Source organism: Grosmannia clavigera (genome assembly GCF_000143105.1).
Source record: "Grosmannia clavigera kw1407 unplaced genomic scaffold GCSC_113, whole genome shotgun sequence".
NCBI classification, from domain to species: Eukaryota; Fungi; Ascomycota; class Sordariomycetes; order Ophiostomatales; family Ophiostomataceae; genus Leptographium; species Leptographium clavigerum.
The window spans coordinates 1,473,035-1,491,195 of NW_014040831.1; the positions used below are offsets into that span (position 1 = coordinate 1,473,035).

Genomic DNA, 18,161 nt, shown 5'->3' on the forward strand with positions numbered 1-18,161 from the left:
CGCAAATCAGAGAAGCAAAACCGTGTCTAGACGCCGCTGCCGTGAGAAAGGAAAGAAAAAAGGAAAACGGAAAAAGGAAAAAGGAAAAAGGAAAGAATGCAAAAATGGCCGAACGAAAGCCGGGCGGCCAGGCTAGCCGATGGGCTTCAGCTTCTTCTTCTTCTTTCCACCGTCGTCGCCGCCGGCCTTCTTCTGGAACTTGCGCCAGCTATCGATGCGCTGGTCGCGGGTGGCCTCCCAGTCCTGGTCGTGCTGGCGCTTGCGTTTGCGGGCCTCGATCTCGGCGTCCTCGCGGCGCTGCTCGCGGCCCTCCTCCTGCATCTGGCCGCGCAGCTGGCGGCGACGGCGCTCCTCGTTGTCCATGAGGACGTACTTGGTCTTGTCGGCCCACTTCTTGTGGAAGTCGTCCGTCTTGAGCTCGGGGCTGTCGGCGTTCCACTTGTTCTCGCGCATCAGCAGCATGCGGGCGTCGGCGATGGCCTCGTCCAGGCGGGTGCGGTGTTTCTCGTCCATCAGCTCCGTCTGCGCCTTCTTCAGCCGGTCAAAGGCGTCGGGCGCGCGTGCGTTGCGCGTCTTGTCGGGATGAATGAGGAGCGACTTTTTGCGGTACGTCGCCTTGATGTCGGACTCGGCCACGCCCGGTTGCAGGCCGAGGACGGCGTATCTGGAGAGAAGGGGAGGTCAGGTCAGCAGCTGATAAGCAGGGCTGAGCAACAGTTCTGCCCACAGACACGATGCTGGAGTAGGTCTTCTCTCGTATCTCAACTTACGCATCGAGACGAAAGGCGCCGAGGATGCGCTCGATCTCGGCATCCTTCTCGGCCTCCTTGATCTCGGCATCGAGAATGTCGATCGCATCTCGGCCGTCTTCCTCTGCCATGGCTTCAGCTGGGGGAGGGATGGGAGCTCCAAATGAGGGGGGTGGCGAGCAAGGTCGAGCTGGCAGGCGCTGCTTCGTTGTGGCCCTCGAAAGCTCGATGTGTGTATATGTACGATTTGATGGAAAAGCGGGGAGGTTTTATTGGAGGAGAGCTCTGTTATCGATAAGAGAATTTGCGATAAGATACTATTTTTTTATGGTGCAAAAAAAGTCGTCTAATAAGACAAGCCGATTTTTGTTCTTTTTTTTTCCTGCAAGTGCAAGACTTGCCCGATACTGAGATCGAGTTCTTCTCGTCAGTGCACATCAGCGATGTTGAAGCGACAGTATTCGCCGACTCCGTCGGAGAACGAGGTGGACATTCTAGGGCCACTCTTTGCGGAGGAACTGGACGGGTTTGCCGGCTTTGACGTCGACGAGAACAGCAACGATGGGCGGCAACAGAAGAGGGTCAAGGCGATGGCCATGCAGCCGGAGGACCTCGACCTGGGCGCGATCCTGGACGGGCGAGGTGGCGGTGCAGGAACGTACGGACAGGGCGACAGCGAGGAGGATGACGAGGCATACATTGCGCTGCAGCAGGCTGCAGCATTCCGCAAGTCGAGCAACCTCAAGGGCAACACGGTGAAGAAGGGCGGTGGATTCCAGGCTCTGGGGCTGAACGCGAACCTGCTGCGGGCAATCACACGCAAGGGTTTCTCGGTGCCGACGCCGATCCAGCGGAAGACGATCCCGCTGATCATGGGACGCCGCGATGTGGTGGGCATGGCACGAACAGGTTCGGGCAAGACGGCAGCGTTTGTGATCCCGATGATCGAGCGACTGCGAGCACACAGCGCGCGGGTGGGAGCGCGGGCACTGGTGCTGTCGCCGTCGCGCGAGCTGGCGCTGCAGACGCTCAAGGTGGTCAAGGAGCTGGGCAAGGGAACGGACCTGAAGACGATCCTGCTGGTGGGAGGTGACAGTCTGGAGGAGCAGTTTGGGCTGGTGGCGTCGAACCCGGACATTGTGATTGCAACGCCGGGCCGGTTTCTGCATCTCAAGGTGGAAATGTCGCTGGACCTGTCGTCGGTGCGGTATGTTGTGTTTGACGAGGCGGACCGGCTGTTTGAGATGGGGTTTGCGGCGCAGCTGACGGAGATCCTGCACGCGTTGCCACCGTCGCGGCAGACGCTGCTCTTCTCGGCAACGCTGCCGTCGACGCTGGTGGAGTTTGCCCGGGCAGGGCTGCAGGACCCAAGTCTGGTGCGGCTGGATGCGGAGACGAAGATCTCGCCGGACCTGCAGAGCGCCTTTTTCAGCGTCAAGGGCAGCGAGAAGGAGGGCGCGCTGCTGCACCTGCTGCACGACGTGATCGGGATGCCGCTCGGACAGCCGGCCGGGCCAGCGGAGGCAGCGGAAGGCCAGTTTGCCGACGAGGGGTCGAAGAAGCGCAAGCGAGACGCGAGCCGGGTGTCCTTCCGCGAGAAGCCGACGGAGCACTCGACGATTGTGTTTGCGGCGACGAAGCACCACGTGGAATACGTGGCGGCAGTGCTGCGCGAAGCCGGGTTTGCGGTGTCGTACGTGTACGGCTCGCTGGACCAGACGGCGCGCAAGATGCACGTGGACGACTTCCGGCGCGGGCGGACGAACATCCTGGTGGTGACGGACCTGGCGGCACGCGGCATCGACATCCCGGTGCTGGCCAACGTGATCAACTACGACTTTCCACCGCAGGCCAAGGTGTTTGTGCACCGGGTGGGCCGGACGGCGCGAGCAGGCCAGCGTGGCTGGAGCTACAGTCTGGTGCAGGACACGGACGCGCCGTATCTGGTGGACCTGCAGCTGTTCCTGGGGCGGCGGCTAGTAGTCGGGCGCGAGGTGGCGGCCGGGGCGGCGGCACCCGATATGGGCCAGGACGTGGTGGTGGGCTCGCTGGCGCGCAGCGCAGTAGAGCCGCACGTCGAATGGGTCAACACGCTGCTGTCAGACGTGACGGACGTGGAGGTGCTGCGGACGGTGACAGTCAAGGCGCAACGGCAGTACTACCGAACGCGGCTGTCGGCGTCGAGCCAGAGCGCACGGCGAGCTCGCGAGATGGTGGCCGGACCGGGATGGGGACAGCTGCACGTGCTGTTTGCGGCAGACGACGCAGACACAGCGGCGAGCGGGACGACAGGCGAGACACGGGCCGAGATGCTGGCCAAGATCACCGGGTACAAGCCGGTGGAGTCGATCTTTGAGGTCAGCATGCAGGGCGGCAAGAAAGCGACGAAGAGCGAGGCGGCCGTGATCATGCGGACGATGCGAAAGAAGCTGGGGCCGCGGAAGACGGCGGCGAAGGCGGTGAGCGTGGTGGAGGAGGGGATGGGTGACGAAGGGGTGAAGAGAGAGGGAGATAAGGAGGAGGAGGAGGAGGAGGAGGACGATGACGATGACGAAGGGGAGGAAGGGGACGAAGGGGACGAAGAAGATGAGGTGGATGTGGCTGACAAGACAGCGGGCATGGATCTGAGCAAGTTTGACTCGGACGCAGAGGAGGATGTCGGTGAGGTCGACATGGACTCAGACCTAGACAGCGACACGGAACAGGTGACGGTGGCAGACGACGCGACACACAGCGGCGGACCGACATGGCTGGACAAGTCGGTGTACATGACATACACGCCGCGGACGGGCGGCAGCATCAGCCGGCGTGCAGCCGAGGAGCGAGGGTACGGGGTGCATGCGACGGGTGCGGACGAGGCCGGTTCGCTGAGCTTTGCGGCGGCAGCGCGGGATGCGACGATGGATCTGACCAACGACGAGACGGCCAAGGCGTTTGGGGTGCCGACGCGGTCGAAGATGCGGTGGGACAAGAAGCAGCACAAGTACGTGTCGCGGACAAACGACGAAGACGGGAGTCGAGCCATGGCGAGTGGTCGATCGGGAGCTGACGGTGCCGGCGGTGGCAAGCGGATGATCCGTGGCGAGAGCGGCGTCAAGATTGCGGCATCGTTTCGCAGCGGCCGCTTCGACAAGTGGCGACGGGCCAACCGGCTGGGATCGCTTCCACGCGTCGGTGAGAACGAGCGCGCCGGACTGTCGCGGCAGGTTGGCGTGGCCGACAGTTTTGGTGGTGGCGTCGGACTCGGCTCGCGCGGCGGTCACTTCTGGCACAAGAAGGAACTGGCACCCAAGGAGGCTGACCGGTTCCGCGACGATTTCCACGTGCGCAAGAAGCGCGTGGCCGAGGCGCGCGAAAACCGCGTCGGACGGTTTCGTGATGGCGACGGCAGCCGCGGTGAAGTGCGCGGGGCAGAGGACATGTTGAAGAACCGGAAGCTGGAGGAGCAGCGACGGGAAAGGGGTGGTGGTGGAAGTGGAGGTGGTAGTCGGGGACGAGGTGGAGGAAGTGGTCGCGGGCGGGGAGACAACCGGGGAGGAGGTGGAAGAGGTGGTGGGAGAGATGGAGGTGGAGGTGGAAGAGGTGGAAGAGGTGGTGGGAGAGATGGAGGTGGAGGTGGAAGAGGTGGTGGGAGAGGAGGAAGAGGTGGAAGAGGTGGAAGAGGTGGAAGACATTAGTTTTACAGAGTATCAGTGGAGAGTACTTGGATACGATGATATTGTGGAAAGTACAGTGTATGCAGTGTATGGAAGAGCTAACTGTACGATACAACATACAGGAGCAGATGTAGTGAGAAAGGGCGACTATATTGCATTGATAGAACGGGTACTACGAGAGGGAGTGTACTCTGTATTACAGAGAAGATGTATACAGAGTATGCCGTGACGTATAAGCGCATATCGGTAATACAGGTAGTCGGTAAGGCACCAATGCATATATCCACCCAATCACGACGTCCCACCGCAACCTCGCCTATCGTATTACTTCCAATTTCCTGCCTCAACATCATCTCCCTCATGTCGCGCCCCCTTTCTTCGCTCTCCGTGTCGGCTGGCAGCACGTCGGCCCCGTCCACCCGCCGTGACCATTGTCCGCACCGCTGGCCTCTTGTCTCGGCCGTCCATTGTCCGTCGTCCATCGTCCGTCATCCGCCCGCCTGTCGTCTCCATCTGTCCACGACCGATCGTCCGATCGTCACCATCTCCACCCTCTCCACCACCACGCGACGCACCCCTCCCTGCCGCCCATGCCTACGTACCTCGTCCACGGCTTCCGCTGGCAGCGCGCCAGCATCCGCGTCTTTGTCATCTTGCGCAACGTCGAAGACGCCTCGCCCGACTGGATCGTCCGGCCGGCTTCGGCCTGCAGCCTGCTCGACGCCTTCCAGGCCTCTTTTGGCTTCTTGCCGCCGCGCGCGACCGCCGGCTCGGTCTTGGTCTCGTCGCTGTCGTCGGCGTCATCGACGTCGTCGTCCACCTCGGTGCCCTCGTCCGCCTCGACCGCCACCAGCACGTCCATCCTCGCCTCCCAGGCCGGCTATCCCGTCCGCCTGCTCGAGGAGTTCGACCCGGCCGATCTCGAGACCGTCACGACTCCCTACGCCTACGTGGCCGACCATGTGGTGCCGGTCGACCGCTCCGTCTCCATCGTCGACGCCATGGCCGCCTACGAGCGACGGCCAAAGGTGGCTACTGCTGACCCCTGGCTCGACCGTCTGCGCGACCAGCTGCAACCCGGCGAAGACCTGCGCTGGTACGTGGTCGTGAATGGCGACGAAGAGCGCGACTGGCCGCAGGACCGGCCGTCTGCTCCCGTCAAGCCAACGCTACAGCGAGAAGCCCTGCAGTGGCCCCTCGTGCAGCCTCCGTCCGACGGCGAAAATGAACACGACCGCGAAAACGACAACGACATCGACGACGACTACAACAGCTACACCAACGATTCCCGTCGCCACTCCGCCCTTCGACACCTCCGCCACGAGCTCGGCGGCTTCGGCTTCGAGGAAGGCGGCCTTGGCGATGGGCTGCACCAGCTGCCCGTCGTCACGGCAGCGGCCGCAGAAGTGAGGGCAGCCAGAGCTGCTCGCGCACCACGACGAACCTCTACAAGAGCACCAAAAGCACCAAAAGCTTCAAAAGCATCAAAAGCACCAAGAGCACAGCCAAGAGTTCAGCCGAGAGCAGGCCTACCGCCACCGGCACTACCACCGCCAACCATGCCTCCCCCTCCTCCTCCTGTCAGCTTGCACAAACGGGTAGACACTGCAGAAAGTGGGCCGTCTCGTCCGCAGTCGTCTGGCGGCTTCCATCGGCTCTTGCGGTCTCGCTCCCGATCTGATGCTCGCCAGCTGCTGCTGCTGCAACAACAGCAACAGCAACAGCACCAAAACTACCCATACTACCAACAACCACTGCAGCCGCCTCTTCCCAGCGCTCCGCCCAATCTCCCGCTGCCACCCATCCCTACTTCGGCTCAGTCGGCTGTGCGCCACAAAAAGTCCACCGACGCCGGCGTTCCTCGTCCCAAGACAGCTACTGGCCGGTCCGGTGGCTCCAGCGGCTTCCGTCGGCTCTTTGGCCGCAGCAGCAAAACGGAGGAGAAGGCGGCAGAAGCCTAAGGTAGTGGCTATAATATGTCTGAATATGTTTGAATACAGCAAGTGTCCATTAATACCCTGAGGCGCGACATGAATGAAAATGTATCTCTGCGATTACGCTTTAATATGATTGCTATGCTTTCCTCCCCCTACTCCTTGCTTTTGCCTTCAGCCTTATTTACATCCTTGTCCACCACCTTGTCCACCTCCAGGTCCACTTCCTCCTCACCCTCGCTCTCTTCCGATTCCTCCCAGCCCTCGCTCCAGTTGCCGTCGTTGGCCGGCGTCTTCACCAGCAAGGCCGCCTTTGCTTTCGGTGTTGTAGCCCCGTCATCCTTGTCATCGACTGCAGCAATGTCGCTCCCCTCCTCGCTTCCTTCTTTTCTCTTTTCTTCCTTCTCCTCCTCTCCTTCCTTCTCCCGCGTCTCGCTCCCATCGACAGCCGGTCCCTCGCTCAGCGGCAGCGTCCGCTCCTTGTTGTCGTCGTACCGATCGGCCGTTCTCGCCGTTGCCGCGTCGCTAAAGTGCGCATCCACCAGGTGCTTGATCACCGGCCAGCCATACGCATTGGCAAACGTCCGCCGCACCAGCATGTTGTTGTGTGCATCCGGCTCCAGCTTGACCAGCACCTTGCGCCACGACATCCCCCGGTGGTACGCCCGCGCAATCTTCTCCTCCACCTTCATGCTCGCGCTGTCCACCACCTCGTCCGGACCGACCTGGTCTTCGTCGTCCGGCAGCGACGACAGCACCGAGTCCTGCCGCGTGATCCCGCTCGACAGCGTCGACGTCGACCCAGTCGCCTGTCGCTGCAACGAGACGCGCCGCTTGGCCATCAGCGACCCCGTCGGCCGGCTCTTCAGCGGCGCCGGCGGAATGTCCGACGGCCGGTACACACGGTCGTGGAAGATGGCACGAGGCCGTCGAGCTGGATCGACCAGGTACTCCACCGTCGGCACCTTGGGATTGAGCAGGTCCGTCGCCGACTCGAAAAAGGACGTCTTTGGCGGCGCCACCAGCAGGTTGCGCACTCCGTCTTCCAGACCCGTCTCGTTGAGCTCGTGGCCTGTCGTCACCCGCGACTTGCTCCCCGGTACCACCTGTCCCGACCCCGATCCTGACGATGCTATGCTGGCGGCCGATGATGCCGTCGGCGACACCCACGCATCGCCGCGCAGCGTCTGACTTCTCTGATAGATTCGGTCGTGTTTGCTGCCGTGTGCTGCCGGCTGAGGCTGGGCCTGGGTCTGGGCCTGGGCCAGAGCCTGGTTCTGCGCCTGAGGGTCTGGTGTCAGAGATCGTGGCGACGGCAGTGACGACGGTGTTGGATCGCCGCCTCGGAGAAACTGGAGAAAGCTGCTGAACGGGTTGTTGTTCGTCGTCGCCGTCGACAGCCAGCCGGCCCCGTCTGCTGCTGTTGCCGTCGACGTCGCCTCGCCGTACGCTGCTGCTGTTGCCCGCAGGCTCTGTCGGTCGTCTTCGAGCATCGCGTTTCTCGGAGGCTGTGGTACCTCATGTGTAGCCTCGGCTGTCGGATCGCCTTCGTCCGCCGCCTTGACTGCCTCGCTGCTCGCCAGATCCCATCCTTCCTTTCGCGGACTGTTCACGTTGGCACCCGTCAGCTCCGCCCACCCGAAGCCCACCACGCTCTCCACCAGTCCGGCTTCGCGGCGCGCCTTTTCTACCCGCCCGAGACCCTGCCAGTCGAGAAAGAGCAGACAGCTCGTGCGCAGCGGCACGATCCCATCGTTCACCACGTTCGAGTACACCGTCCGATTGCGGAACTTTCTCAGCGCCGTGTGTGCCGGCCCCGTCGGCAAGATCCGCAGCAGCGGCTTCGACTCCGGTTCCGGCGCATCTGCCAGCTTCCGCTGCACGCTGTCGCCGAGGTTGCCCACCAGAGCTCCCCAGCCACTGCGCGCGAGCGTCGGCGGCCGCCACGTCAGGCCCAGGTCCTGGCCCGTTCGCCCGACCAGACCAAAGTCGAGCGCAAACTTGACGTACAGCGGGTTCTCGTGGTTGAGTCCCAGGAACGGCGACGCCAGCGCGATAAAGTTGATCGGCTCAATCAGGTCGAAGAACCGGGGCGAGTGCTTCTGTATGTAGGCCACCGCATACGTCTGCACAGGGCCACCGAGCGAATGCGCCACAAAGCTGATCCGCGTGAACTTGTAGCCCCGGTGCGCATCCGTCGATAGCCGCTGGCTGTCCAACTGTCTGTCTGTCGACGTTCTCGGCAACGACTCGGCCCCGGTCCCGGTGTTCCGCCGCCGCAGAACCGTCGGCGAGTCGGCCGTCGCCTTGTACGGATAAAACGGCTGGTCTGGATAGGTCATGGACAGGACATATCGCGCAAGCCTCTTGCCAAGATACTTAATCCCTCGCTCCGTCCTCGTGGCATTTCCGGAATAGCCTCGGACAATGACTTCCTCGTCGTCATCGTCGTCGTCGTCGACACCCTCTTGTCCTCCATCTTGGCCGGCAGCTGCCCGTTCTTTCGCTCTCCGTGCCTTCCGGTCAATCTTGGCCTGTTTGACCGCCTCGTCTATGCTCTCCTTGAGAAAGAGCATGTCGCTGCCGAGATTGCTGTGCAGCCCGTGCGTCAGCACCACAAGATGGATCTTTTTGATCTTGGGCTTGCTCTCGTCGTTGGTCCCGGTCCCGGTCCCGGTCTCGGTCTCGTTGGTCTCGATCGGCTCTGTCGCCACCGGCACCGCTATCTCGGTCGTTGTCGAATGCGAGACCCGGAGCCCGGCCGGACCGTCCCAGCCGGGCAGTCGTGGCTTGTTCCACAACGCCGCCGTGTCCTCCAGCTGCATGCGGATCGCCCGCGAGTACACGCCCTTGGGCTGGTCTGGGTGGCGTCCGTCGCGGCCGCGCTGGTAGTCGCCGACCCGGCCGGGCTGCAGGACCTGGCCCTCGGGGCCGGTGCCGCTGCTGCTGCCGGTGCCGCTGCCGCCTAGGAGGACCGGCATGCCTGACGTGAGGCCGCCGCCGACATCGAGCGACTTGGCGTCCCGGGCTAGCAGGACCTCGTAGTTCACTGCCGCCGACGTCGAGAAGATGACCTGGCTGCTGACATTGATGATCCAGCTCGCGCTCAGCGGGCCGCCGTCACTGCCACTGCCACTGCCGTTGCCGGCATCGTGGCGGATGCTCTCGGGCACGACCAGACGGCACGACCACGAGCCGCCGGCCTTGAGCATGGGCTCAAATTCGGGCACACCATAGTGGCGCGGGTTCTCAAACTTCTCGTTCGGGCTGAAGTGGGCTGGGCACGCATCGACGTAAAGCGTGTAGGGGCCGTGGACAAAGGCTGCTCGCAGCGCACTGCTCGACGTGTTCCGGATGCGCAGATACAGATGCTCGGGTGCCGGGAGGATGCGGTCGTGTGCAGGCGTGTATGAGACAATGTACCGGACAACCTCGCCGATCTTGACGCTGCCGATCTGATGGAGGAGCAGCATGGCGAAAAGGGGCGGGAGAGACAGAAACGTCGCCGGTGTCGATTACAGCCTCTCGACTTGTTCCTGTCTCTTTCTCCTCTCGTTCGCTTGTGTCCTCGTCTTCTCGTCTCTGCTCTCGGTGACCTGATTCTGCAACCTCAGCACATGTGTCGGAAGGGGATGCAAGAAACGGGACAGAATCCGTTAAGCAGTGGGACGCTAGAGACGACGATGGCGGGGCTGCGAGACCGACACGTCGTAGCAACTGTAATCAGAGCCTAAAAACAGGCAAATACAAGTAAGAGGTGCGAAATGGCGAGATGACGGCAGACTGCGCTTGCCAGGACGAGGAGAAGCTGTCTGCAACTTATGCACTGGGCGAACGAATCCGCTTCCAATGCCTCGGCCGAAGTCGTGCAAATCACCGAGAAAAGGCGGTCGCGCGTGTCTCCGAGAAAAGAGGTGTGCGCGTCTGCCAGCGTCCTTCTCGCGTTGGGCTCGACGATGAGCCATTACGAGCTTCTTTACTAGCTCTACCCGGTCACGGGGTCTTGCTCTGTCCGCCAACTGCCCGCGCAGCGACAGCGGAAGCCGCGGATGACGTCGATCGGGACCTGGCACTTGCCCTTTCAAATTAATAGCCTGTTCCGGCCAATCTAGACGCTAAGTCTGGAAAGAGCGCACGTGCCAGGTGAAACGGCTGCAGCGGTCTGATACGTAATTACGGAGTAGAGAGGCCCGATTTCGTATTATCGCTACAGCTGGACCGCTCCAGGCTATGGGTCACTGTCACCGTGTCTCTTTGCCAATCTGAAGGGGGGTCAACTATGAAGCAAGCACAAGCGGTAAAAAGACAATACAGTAGGAGGAAAAAGAAAGAACAAGGACTTAAATAAACAAATAAAACAAAACGATTCACAAAAAAGAATAAATGAACGCCTATAACGCCAACAGATCATCAGACATTTGGCATTGCCTCGCAAAAAAAGCAAAGAAAAAAAAAAGAAAAAAAAAGAAATCGCCCGTCAACGTCCATCATCCGTCGATGGAATCCGTATCGCCCTCCAAATCACCCGGATCAACGTACGAAAGCCATTCACCCACGCGGCCCATGCCGCGGTCAGGCCCGGCCAGGCCAGCCATCACTGACCTGGGCTTCTCATCTCTCACGGTGCGTCGCCACCCGCCTCGTCCCCTGGATGGCGGCACGCCGTACGCCTCTGCCTCCATGTCGCCGTAGCGCATGTGGTGGTCGACGGCGTATGGGTTGTGCTCGGGCCATGACGTAAGCAGATCCGGGCTGTCAAACACGTCGCCTTCCATCGGGTGTCGTCGCATCAGCGGTGCCTCCAGTGACATGGCCGGCTGGAGCATAGGCCCCATCGGTACCATCGGCATCCCTCCCATGGACGCTCTGACCGGTGCCGACAGCGCACCCACGCCTGTCATCGGAGGTGCCGTGGCTGGCGCCATAGCAGGCGCCATAGCAGGTGCCATAGCAGGTGCCATAGCCATGGTGGACAGCATGCCTCGATGTGCCGGATTGGTCCTGTAGTCGGCGTTGAACCGGTCGGCCAGCCGACGGTCTTGGGAGCTCCCGCGAACCCCTCTGGCCATATTCACGCCGGCCACGTAGTAGTTGCCTCCTGCAGGAGGCCTGTTGTCAAACGGTGCGGGCGAGAACGGGCTCAGCTGGCCGTGGTGCGGGTCGTGGTGATCGTCGTGGTGCGGCTCGTATTGCTGGTCATGGTGCGGCCGCTGATGCTGGTGCTGGTATGGCTGCTTCTGGTGCTGTTGGTGCTGTTGGTGCTGTTGGTGGTGCACCGGCTGTGCCTGTTGTTGCGGTGGTGTCGGAGGCATCGGCGGCGGAGGTGGAACTGACGGCAGGATCACCGTGGCTGACCGCTGTCGGCTGCCTTCTTCCAGGAAACTGTGCCGCCCGCGAGCATACACACCCAGGTCGCTTTCGGCATGTCGCCTCGGATACTTTTCCGTCTCGTCTTCCGATCGCTCTTCCGCCTCGCGGTATCGGCCATCGTAGTATCCCGACCGATCTTCGTCGCCGAAGCTGGTGAAGGCTGTGTGCATCCGGTTGGCCAGATCATCGTCTCGCGGGTCGTGCAGTCGCCGCTGCAGAAACGTGCGTTCGTCGTCCTGCCTCGTAGGGGCCACCACCGACACGCCGGCAGAGGCAGTGCCGGCCGCCCGGCCGTGGTGGAAGTCCCGGATCGAAGTCGCCGCCGAGCCAAAGCGGTCGCCTCGCATGCTGTTGAACGGCTTCTGCGTGTACTCGGATCGGCTGGTGTCCCCGGCGTCGCACTCAAACACGGCACAGTCACACGTCTTCCACTTCGTGCCGCACACCATACAACACTCTGCTCCGCATTTCCCGCTAAACGCCAGGTCAGCATACTGTCATGCAACATACCACCATGTGTCAGAGAGGACTTCATACCATGTCACGTGATCCTGGCTGTCATAGAGCGGCGTCCTGGCCCGACATTTGTAGCATCGTTGCCGGCCCTCGGCTCTGGCCTCGTCCAGGAACCGGCTGGACCCTTCTCGCGGAGGACACTGGCGCGATATGTGCCATGGCCCGTTGCACAGACGACACACTTTCGTCCTACACTTGCTGCACTGTGCCGCCTTCCGGTCGTCGGCCGAGTACATGTCGTCCGGCTTCAGCCATTCTCCACACCGTGGGCAGTGAGGCCGCGACTGAGCCGCATATTCGCGCAGCTTCTGGTTCCAGGCACGCTTGAAGCCCAGATCAAACAGTTTCTCGACGTACTTCAGCGGGATCTGCCTGTCACAGCACCTCGGCGGCATCGCCCGCGGGTCCGACATCGCCTTTGCAAATCTGTCTTTCAGGCAGGAGCTGCACATCCGGTGATTGCAGCTCAGCTTGGCCAGACGGGACAGTGCGTATTCCTCGCCACATATTGCACAGTCATGGCTAGGACATCATCGGTCAGCGGCTAGCACGAACGGCACCAATCATGGGTGGACAACTCACTGGCTACTCGGCATCTCATTGGCAGGCGCCTGTCCGACGAAGCCCCCCAGTACCGACAGTTTCGACGAGCCGACACTCGGCGACGAGGCCATCGGAGGCGCCGTAGGCTGCGTCTGTGCTCGGCGGAGAGGCGCCGTGTTGTTGGCGTAGGATTCTGGGACTTCTGTCTCGCAGTATCGTCTCGATGACGGCCGGCTAGAACGACAGGTGAGTCACACATTCGACATACGGGACACATTGGCACTGTCTACCTTCTCGAAGTTGCTCTGTTCTTCCACCCGTCGTCAAAACTGCCGGGACGGCGCAGGCTCTTGCCACGCTTTGGCGCAAAGCGCGTCGCCTGCGTGGCAGAAGTGTGCCGGGACGTGGGCGCTCTGCTAGCCTGCCTAGAGGCTGCCGGCCGTGGAGGGGGATCGCTGTCGTCGTCCTCCTCGGCCGTGACATCCTCGGTTGCTTCGGCATCCTCTTCGTAGATGACCTTCTCGCGTCTCCGACTTCTGCTCCGGCTGCGACCGGTGCCGGCACCCCGGCTCTCGGTGCTGCGACGAGGGGCGGTGCGTCGAGAAGACCCCGGCTGGGACTGGCCTGGGCCCTGCCCTTGTCGCTGTCCCTGTTCGCGCTGCCGTTGGCGGTCCTCGCCGCCCTCGCGCTGTGGGCCGTCCGAGTCCTGCGCCTGGCGGTGCTGGCTGCTGGATCGGCGGCGGATGTCGAGACGGTCGCGCAGGGCATTCTTGTCTACGTAGACGCCATCGCCGCCATCGTCCTCCTCGTCTTGCGAGGAGTCGGTCGTGTCCGATTCTCTCTCGGACTCGTCAAAGGAGGACCGCACCGACCGGCGAGTTTCGGGGGTCGAGCGGTAGTGGTGAGCCGAACGTGGACTCTGGTCTCTGTGGGAAGCCGTGCGACGGCTGCCAGACTGAGACCGGCCTTCATAGGGGCGAATAGTGGTGGCGGTGGCCCGCTTCCCGGTTGGGGCAGTGGACGCCCGGGCAAACGGAATTGGCGCAGCCGGCGGCCGTCCGACAAGCGGGCTGGCAGAGCTGTGCTGTCGCATGCCTCGTGGTAAAGCCAGTAGGGATGCTGCCAGGCTCACGGCCGGTCGTTGGTGAGAGGTAGCAACGGACGACGGGGTAGCTGAGTAGGCTGAGTAGGCGGATCTATGTACGTCCCTCCGAGAATGGCGAGGCGATGGCAGGGGCGACGGCAACTCCGTTCGCATCCAGTCCTCCTTCTCGTAGACCGAGGGCGAGGGCATGTGGCCGGGAGCCGTCTGCCACCAGGAGCCAGAGTCACCAAAGTCGCCGGGGCCTCTTGTATCGAGCTGCGCCATTTGGAGTGGCGTCAGCCTTAGACCGCCAGTAAGATGTACATCCGCGGCCGGCTGCTGCAGCGGGTGTGCTGTTTTGGCGCTCGAGATTGGCCGTGGGTGAGGGTCGTGGTGTGGTGGACGACTGACGAGCGACGAATTCTGCTCCAGTTTCCTCTCCAGCCGATACGGAAGTGCGTGGGAAGTGCCAGCTGGTGCTGTCTGACTGGTGCGGCAGGATTGCTGAGACTGCATGGGGGGGTATTAGCGCTGATTGGTCTCAGTTGCATGAGGTCGTTGCACCATTCAGGAGAGAGGGGGCCGTCCGAGGTCGCCTTGCAAAAAGCGTAGGTGGACGATGCCCCGCTTGGCGACAGAAGAGCGAATCCAGGGACGACAGACGGGGCTGCTGCGGCTTACCGGTTGGGCATCAGCGTACTCCGTATCATGTAGCTAAAACGGCCGGATATGCGGTCGTGGCCCAAATGAGGAGCGTGCGCGCGCGAGGGGTGTGAAGAAAGCAAGAAAAGCGGAAAGAAAGAGAAGCCGGGGTGGAAAAAAGAGAAGAGAAGAAATCTAGATAGCATCAGGCAAAACGCCAGAGACGAAATGCGACGTTGCAAAACAGGCGAGGACTGGGGCCGTGGGTCGGAGGCAAATGCAAAAGAAAAATAGTGTGAGCCGTGTCTGCTGGTTTCCCCCACGAGAACCCTGCTGACTCTGAGGGAGCGGACGGGAGGCGAAGTAAAGCGCGCGATACGACATCAAGATAAATAAAGGTGTGTTCGAGTTGAGACAAAAACCAGTCGATTAGGCTCACGTGATCGCACATGCGTCACAGTCGTGAGAAGAAGGAGCGATGCAGTACTCCGTACGAATACGTGCCTGTGGCAAATCCGATCTTGAACAGAATTGCCTGCCAGCCGAGTCTGGAGAGCCATCAGCAGGACGAGGGGAAGCTAGAGAGCTGCCGAAGCTGCCCACGAGACAGGGCAGCTGTGTTAGCGCCTGTAGCGCCCGGAAAAGCATGCACACCATGCAGAAGGATGCCTGCCAGCCTTGTGCATTCCCATGTGCAGTCCAGGTACATTCGGCCTGCGTCGTGCTCTGGGACACACCGACGGACACGTACGGCGTGCGAGCATCATTGGTGGCGAGCCGACAGGAAAGCACACAGCCCCAGGCTTCAGCGTAGCTGCCAGCCAGCTGACGGTGTGGTGAGGAGATCAAGACAACACGTACAAGTACGGTATGCCGGCGGGGCACCAAGGCAAACGCGCCTCTCCCGATGCTGTGTTTCTCCGACAGGCACCATGGCCATCCCGAGGGACGAGGCCAATGCTGCAATGCCCGCCAGAGCCCGGGCCAACGTAAGATGTCGTATGTTCCAATTGCGTGCCTGCAAGGCCGAGCGTCACACACTTTCCGGCAGACGTGAAACTCAAGGCTGGCCGCCTGCATGTGAGCCGGTCACGCACCCTTGCTCGAACACTTTTGCCTTCTGAGGAGGGCCCGTGGTGCCTGTGGTTGGCCTGCTGTCAGCCAATGTGAATGCTCGCCAGAACGGCAGGATGCAGAACGGCAGGATGTGCAGGAAAGAAGCTACGGAGGATGAATCAGAAATACAGAGTACACCAATACAGTTCTATCCAATCATTACTCGACATGTTGGCCCGTTGACCTTGTCTTTTGGCCGGACCGTCTACTCTTCTCGGGCCGTGAGATCCCGCACACGGCTTGGAAGACGTTCGCATACCTGGTGACTCAACCACCTAGGTATTCTCGTCGCCGGGCCTCTGCCTGGCGCACAATGTCGGCGGCCAGGCTGAGGCTGGGCGCCAGGATGGCGTAGCGGGCCGTCTCGGCGACGACATTGGCCATGAGCTGATCGAGCATCGCGCGGCTCGGCACAATGGACAGCAGGATGTCGGCCAGCGACGGCGACATGGACGCGCCCATGACCAACAGGGCCTGCGACGTGAAGGAGAGCGCGGCCTGCCAGAGATACGGCATGTGGCCATCCTGGTTGGCCGTCACGTTCTCGAGCTGGCGCACGGCCGATTCGAGACAGTGGTGACAGGCCGCACGCACGGCCGGCTCCAACATCACGGCCTGCTCGCGGCCCTGCTCGCGGTCCAGCACCGCCAGGATGTACGGCCGGTAGATGATGGTGCGACAGGCGAAAAAGCGCTGGCGCAGCACCGTCTGCACCCGGTCGGCCAGCGGCACGCTCGCAAACGAGAACTGCAGCGGTGCTGGCAGGTTGTCGTACCACTGCGTCAGCTGGTAGTCTAGCTCGGCCACGATCGGGCCCAGGCTGGCCGGCGACGCCGCTGCGTCCCGTGCATATAGCAACTGGCTGACCCGATTGAGCAGACGCCGGAGCGCGATCTCGGCCAGAAAATACCACAGGTCGTCGCGTCCGGCAGCCGTGCTGTCGAGGGTCGTCGCTTGCTGGCTGTCTGTAGGGTCTCGACCCTCGAACCCGCACGGAAGGCCGACGTTCTCTTCCAGCTGCACGATGCCCGAGTGCGGCAGGTCCAGCTCAGCCAGCAGGTCGCTCTCAAACAGCAGGGCGTTCCAGTAGATCCGCTCGGTCAGCTCGCGCTGGCCTGACGGCACGCGGTCCGGGACCATCAGCAGCAGCTGCAGCTTCGTGCTGGTGGTGCACAGCAGGTTCCACGCCTCCAGCGGCCGCACCAGGTAGAACAAGTAGACGGCCGCCAGCAGGTGGCACTGTGCGGCCAGCACGCTGTTGGACGTCATCATGGCCGGCAGCAGTGCCCAGGCCGCGGTGAAGTAGGACAGTCCGGGTGGGTCGCAGCGCGGCACAAGGCGCGAGATGCTGCCGCCTAGGCCGGCCTGACCCAGGGCCAAGACGAGCAGCACGATGCAGCTCTCGGGGCCCTCGCGAAGTCCGTTCGCCAGGGCCGTGCCGTAGAGGTTGTGCCACGTGTACGGATTCACGCAGGCATACCATACGTTGACGCGCTCAAAGTAGGCCGTGATGTAGGCGGCCATGTTGGACAGGTCGATCCGTGGCGTCTGGGCCAATGATGGAAGCGACTCGCGGGCCATCTCCAGCCGCAGCAGGATCTGCGGGTCATATGGCTGCGTCACCAAGTCGCAGATCAGCGGCCACTGCAGCAGATGCATGGCCGCGTTGGTGTGCACCTTGGGCATCGTCGATATGTTGGTCGTGCTGCTCCACGTCCCGATTGTGCTGGCTGGGACTACCGAGACGAACGGACTCGTTTCTGCTGCTATGGACGGCCATAATGTGCTGAGGGCAGAAGATTCCCGTCGGGGTGACTGCTGCTGCTGCTGCGTGGAAGACGAGCTTATTGCATCTGCCAGGTTCATCTGCAGTAGATTCTCAATGTGGCCGAGCCGCTCGAGGATCATCTTGTCGCCGGCATCCAGCTTGATGCCGGGCTCGCGGTAGATACATGTCGCACCCAGCTCGGTGCACAGCTTGCACTTGGGTTTGGTGCCGTCGCAGCGAGACTTGCGCGAGCGGCAAACTTCGCACTGATAGCATTAGCAGAAAGCAGAAAAAAAAAGCAGAAAAAAAAAAAGCAAGAACAAACACACGGCAATCATGGCTCGCCGCCGCGGATAGTCTGCGCTCGCATCGGCATTGCGGCGCTTCAGCGGATTGGCATCCGTGACCAGACCGGCCTGGCTGCTGGCCGACGGTGGTGCCGCTCCGATTGTGCCAGCAAGGCTGGGCGAGTTCACGTCCGAGCCGTCTGACGATGGTGCCGACAGGATGCCGTCACGGCCGAGGCCCACGGAGCGCTGGGGTGAGCCGGCGTCGACGGATAGGCCGCCGTCAGAAGCGTCCATGGCAGACGAATGTCGAGCAGTCGCCGCTGTGACTGCTGTGGCCACCGTTGGCGAGTTGCTCGTCGGCATGCGAACCAAACACGTATGTGTAGATGCGGGCCGGGGCGAAGATCAGTCTCGAGCCCATGTCCAGCGAAACGGGGCCGTGCGTCTCATAACATCATGGACCGGCAAAGATGGTGAGGCCGTGGCAGTCCTG

General features: G+C 62.0%; 6 protein-coding genes across 6 annotated transcripts; 2 read left to right on the forward strand and 4 right to left on the reverse strand.

Annotated features, from left to right (window-relative positions):
* Positions 1-132: 132 nt before the first annotated feature.
* CMQ_4189 (heat shock protein DNAj) lies at positions 133-880 on the reverse strand (the record flags this gene model as incomplete). Its single annotated transcript, XM_014320127.1, has 2 exons — positions 133-664; positions 771-880. The coding sequence occupies 2 exons, from the start codon at positions 878-880 to the stop codon at positions 133-135; spliced, it is 642 nt and encodes a 213-aa protein (XP_014175602.1).
* A 312-nt stretch (positions 881-1,192) lies between these two features.
* CMQ_3592 (ATP dependent RNA helicase) lies at positions 1,193-4,539 on the forward strand (the record flags this gene model as incomplete). Its single annotated transcript, XM_014319530.1, has 3 exons — positions 1,193-3,208; positions 3,308-4,150; positions 4,528-4,539. 3 exons carry the CDS (start codon positions 1,193-1,195, stop codon positions 4,537-4,539), a joined length of 2,871 nt encoding a protein of 956 aa, XP_014175005.1.
* A 456-nt stretch (positions 4,540-4,995) lies between these two features.
* On the forward strand, positions 4,996-6,366 carry CMQ_3708 (uncharacterized protein; the record flags this gene model as incomplete). Its single annotated transcript, XM_014319646.1, has 1 exon — positions 4,996-6,366. One exon carries the CDS (start codon positions 4,996-4,998, stop codon positions 6,364-6,366), a length of 1,371 nt encoding a protein of 456 aa, XP_014175121.1.
* A 128-nt stretch (positions 6,367-6,494) lies between these two features.
* Positions 6,495-9,812, reverse strand: CMQ_3350 (hydrolase-like, duf676 domain containing protein; the record flags this gene model as incomplete). The annotated part of the gene is made up of 1 exon (XM_014319288.1): positions 6,495-9,812. One exon carries the CDS (start codon positions 9,810-9,812, stop codon positions 6,495-6,497), a length of 3,318 nt encoding a protein of 1,105 aa, XP_014174763.1.
* Positions 9,813-10,826: 1,014 nt separating this feature from the next.
* On the reverse strand, positions 10,827-14,368 carry CMQ_3525 (ibr domain containing protein; the record flags this gene model as incomplete). Its single annotated transcript, XM_014319463.1, has 5 exons — positions 10,827-11,448; positions 11,674-12,183; positions 12,247-12,747; positions 12,808-13,002; positions 13,059-14,368. The coding sequence occupies 5 exons, from the start codon at positions 14,366-14,368 to the stop codon at positions 10,827-10,829; spliced, it is 3,138 nt and encodes a 1,045-aa protein (XP_014174938.1).
* Positions 14,369-15,877: 1,509 nt separating this feature from the next.
* Positions 15,878-18,031, reverse strand: CMQ_3812 (c6 zinc finger domain containing protein; the record flags this gene model as incomplete). Its single annotated transcript, XM_014319750.1, has 2 exons — positions 15,878-17,644; positions 17,708-18,031. The coding sequence occupies 2 exons, from the start codon at positions 18,029-18,031 to the stop codon at positions 15,878-15,880; spliced, it is 2,091 nt and encodes a 696-aa protein (XP_014175225.1).
* Positions 18,032-18,161: the final 130 nt, after the last annotated feature.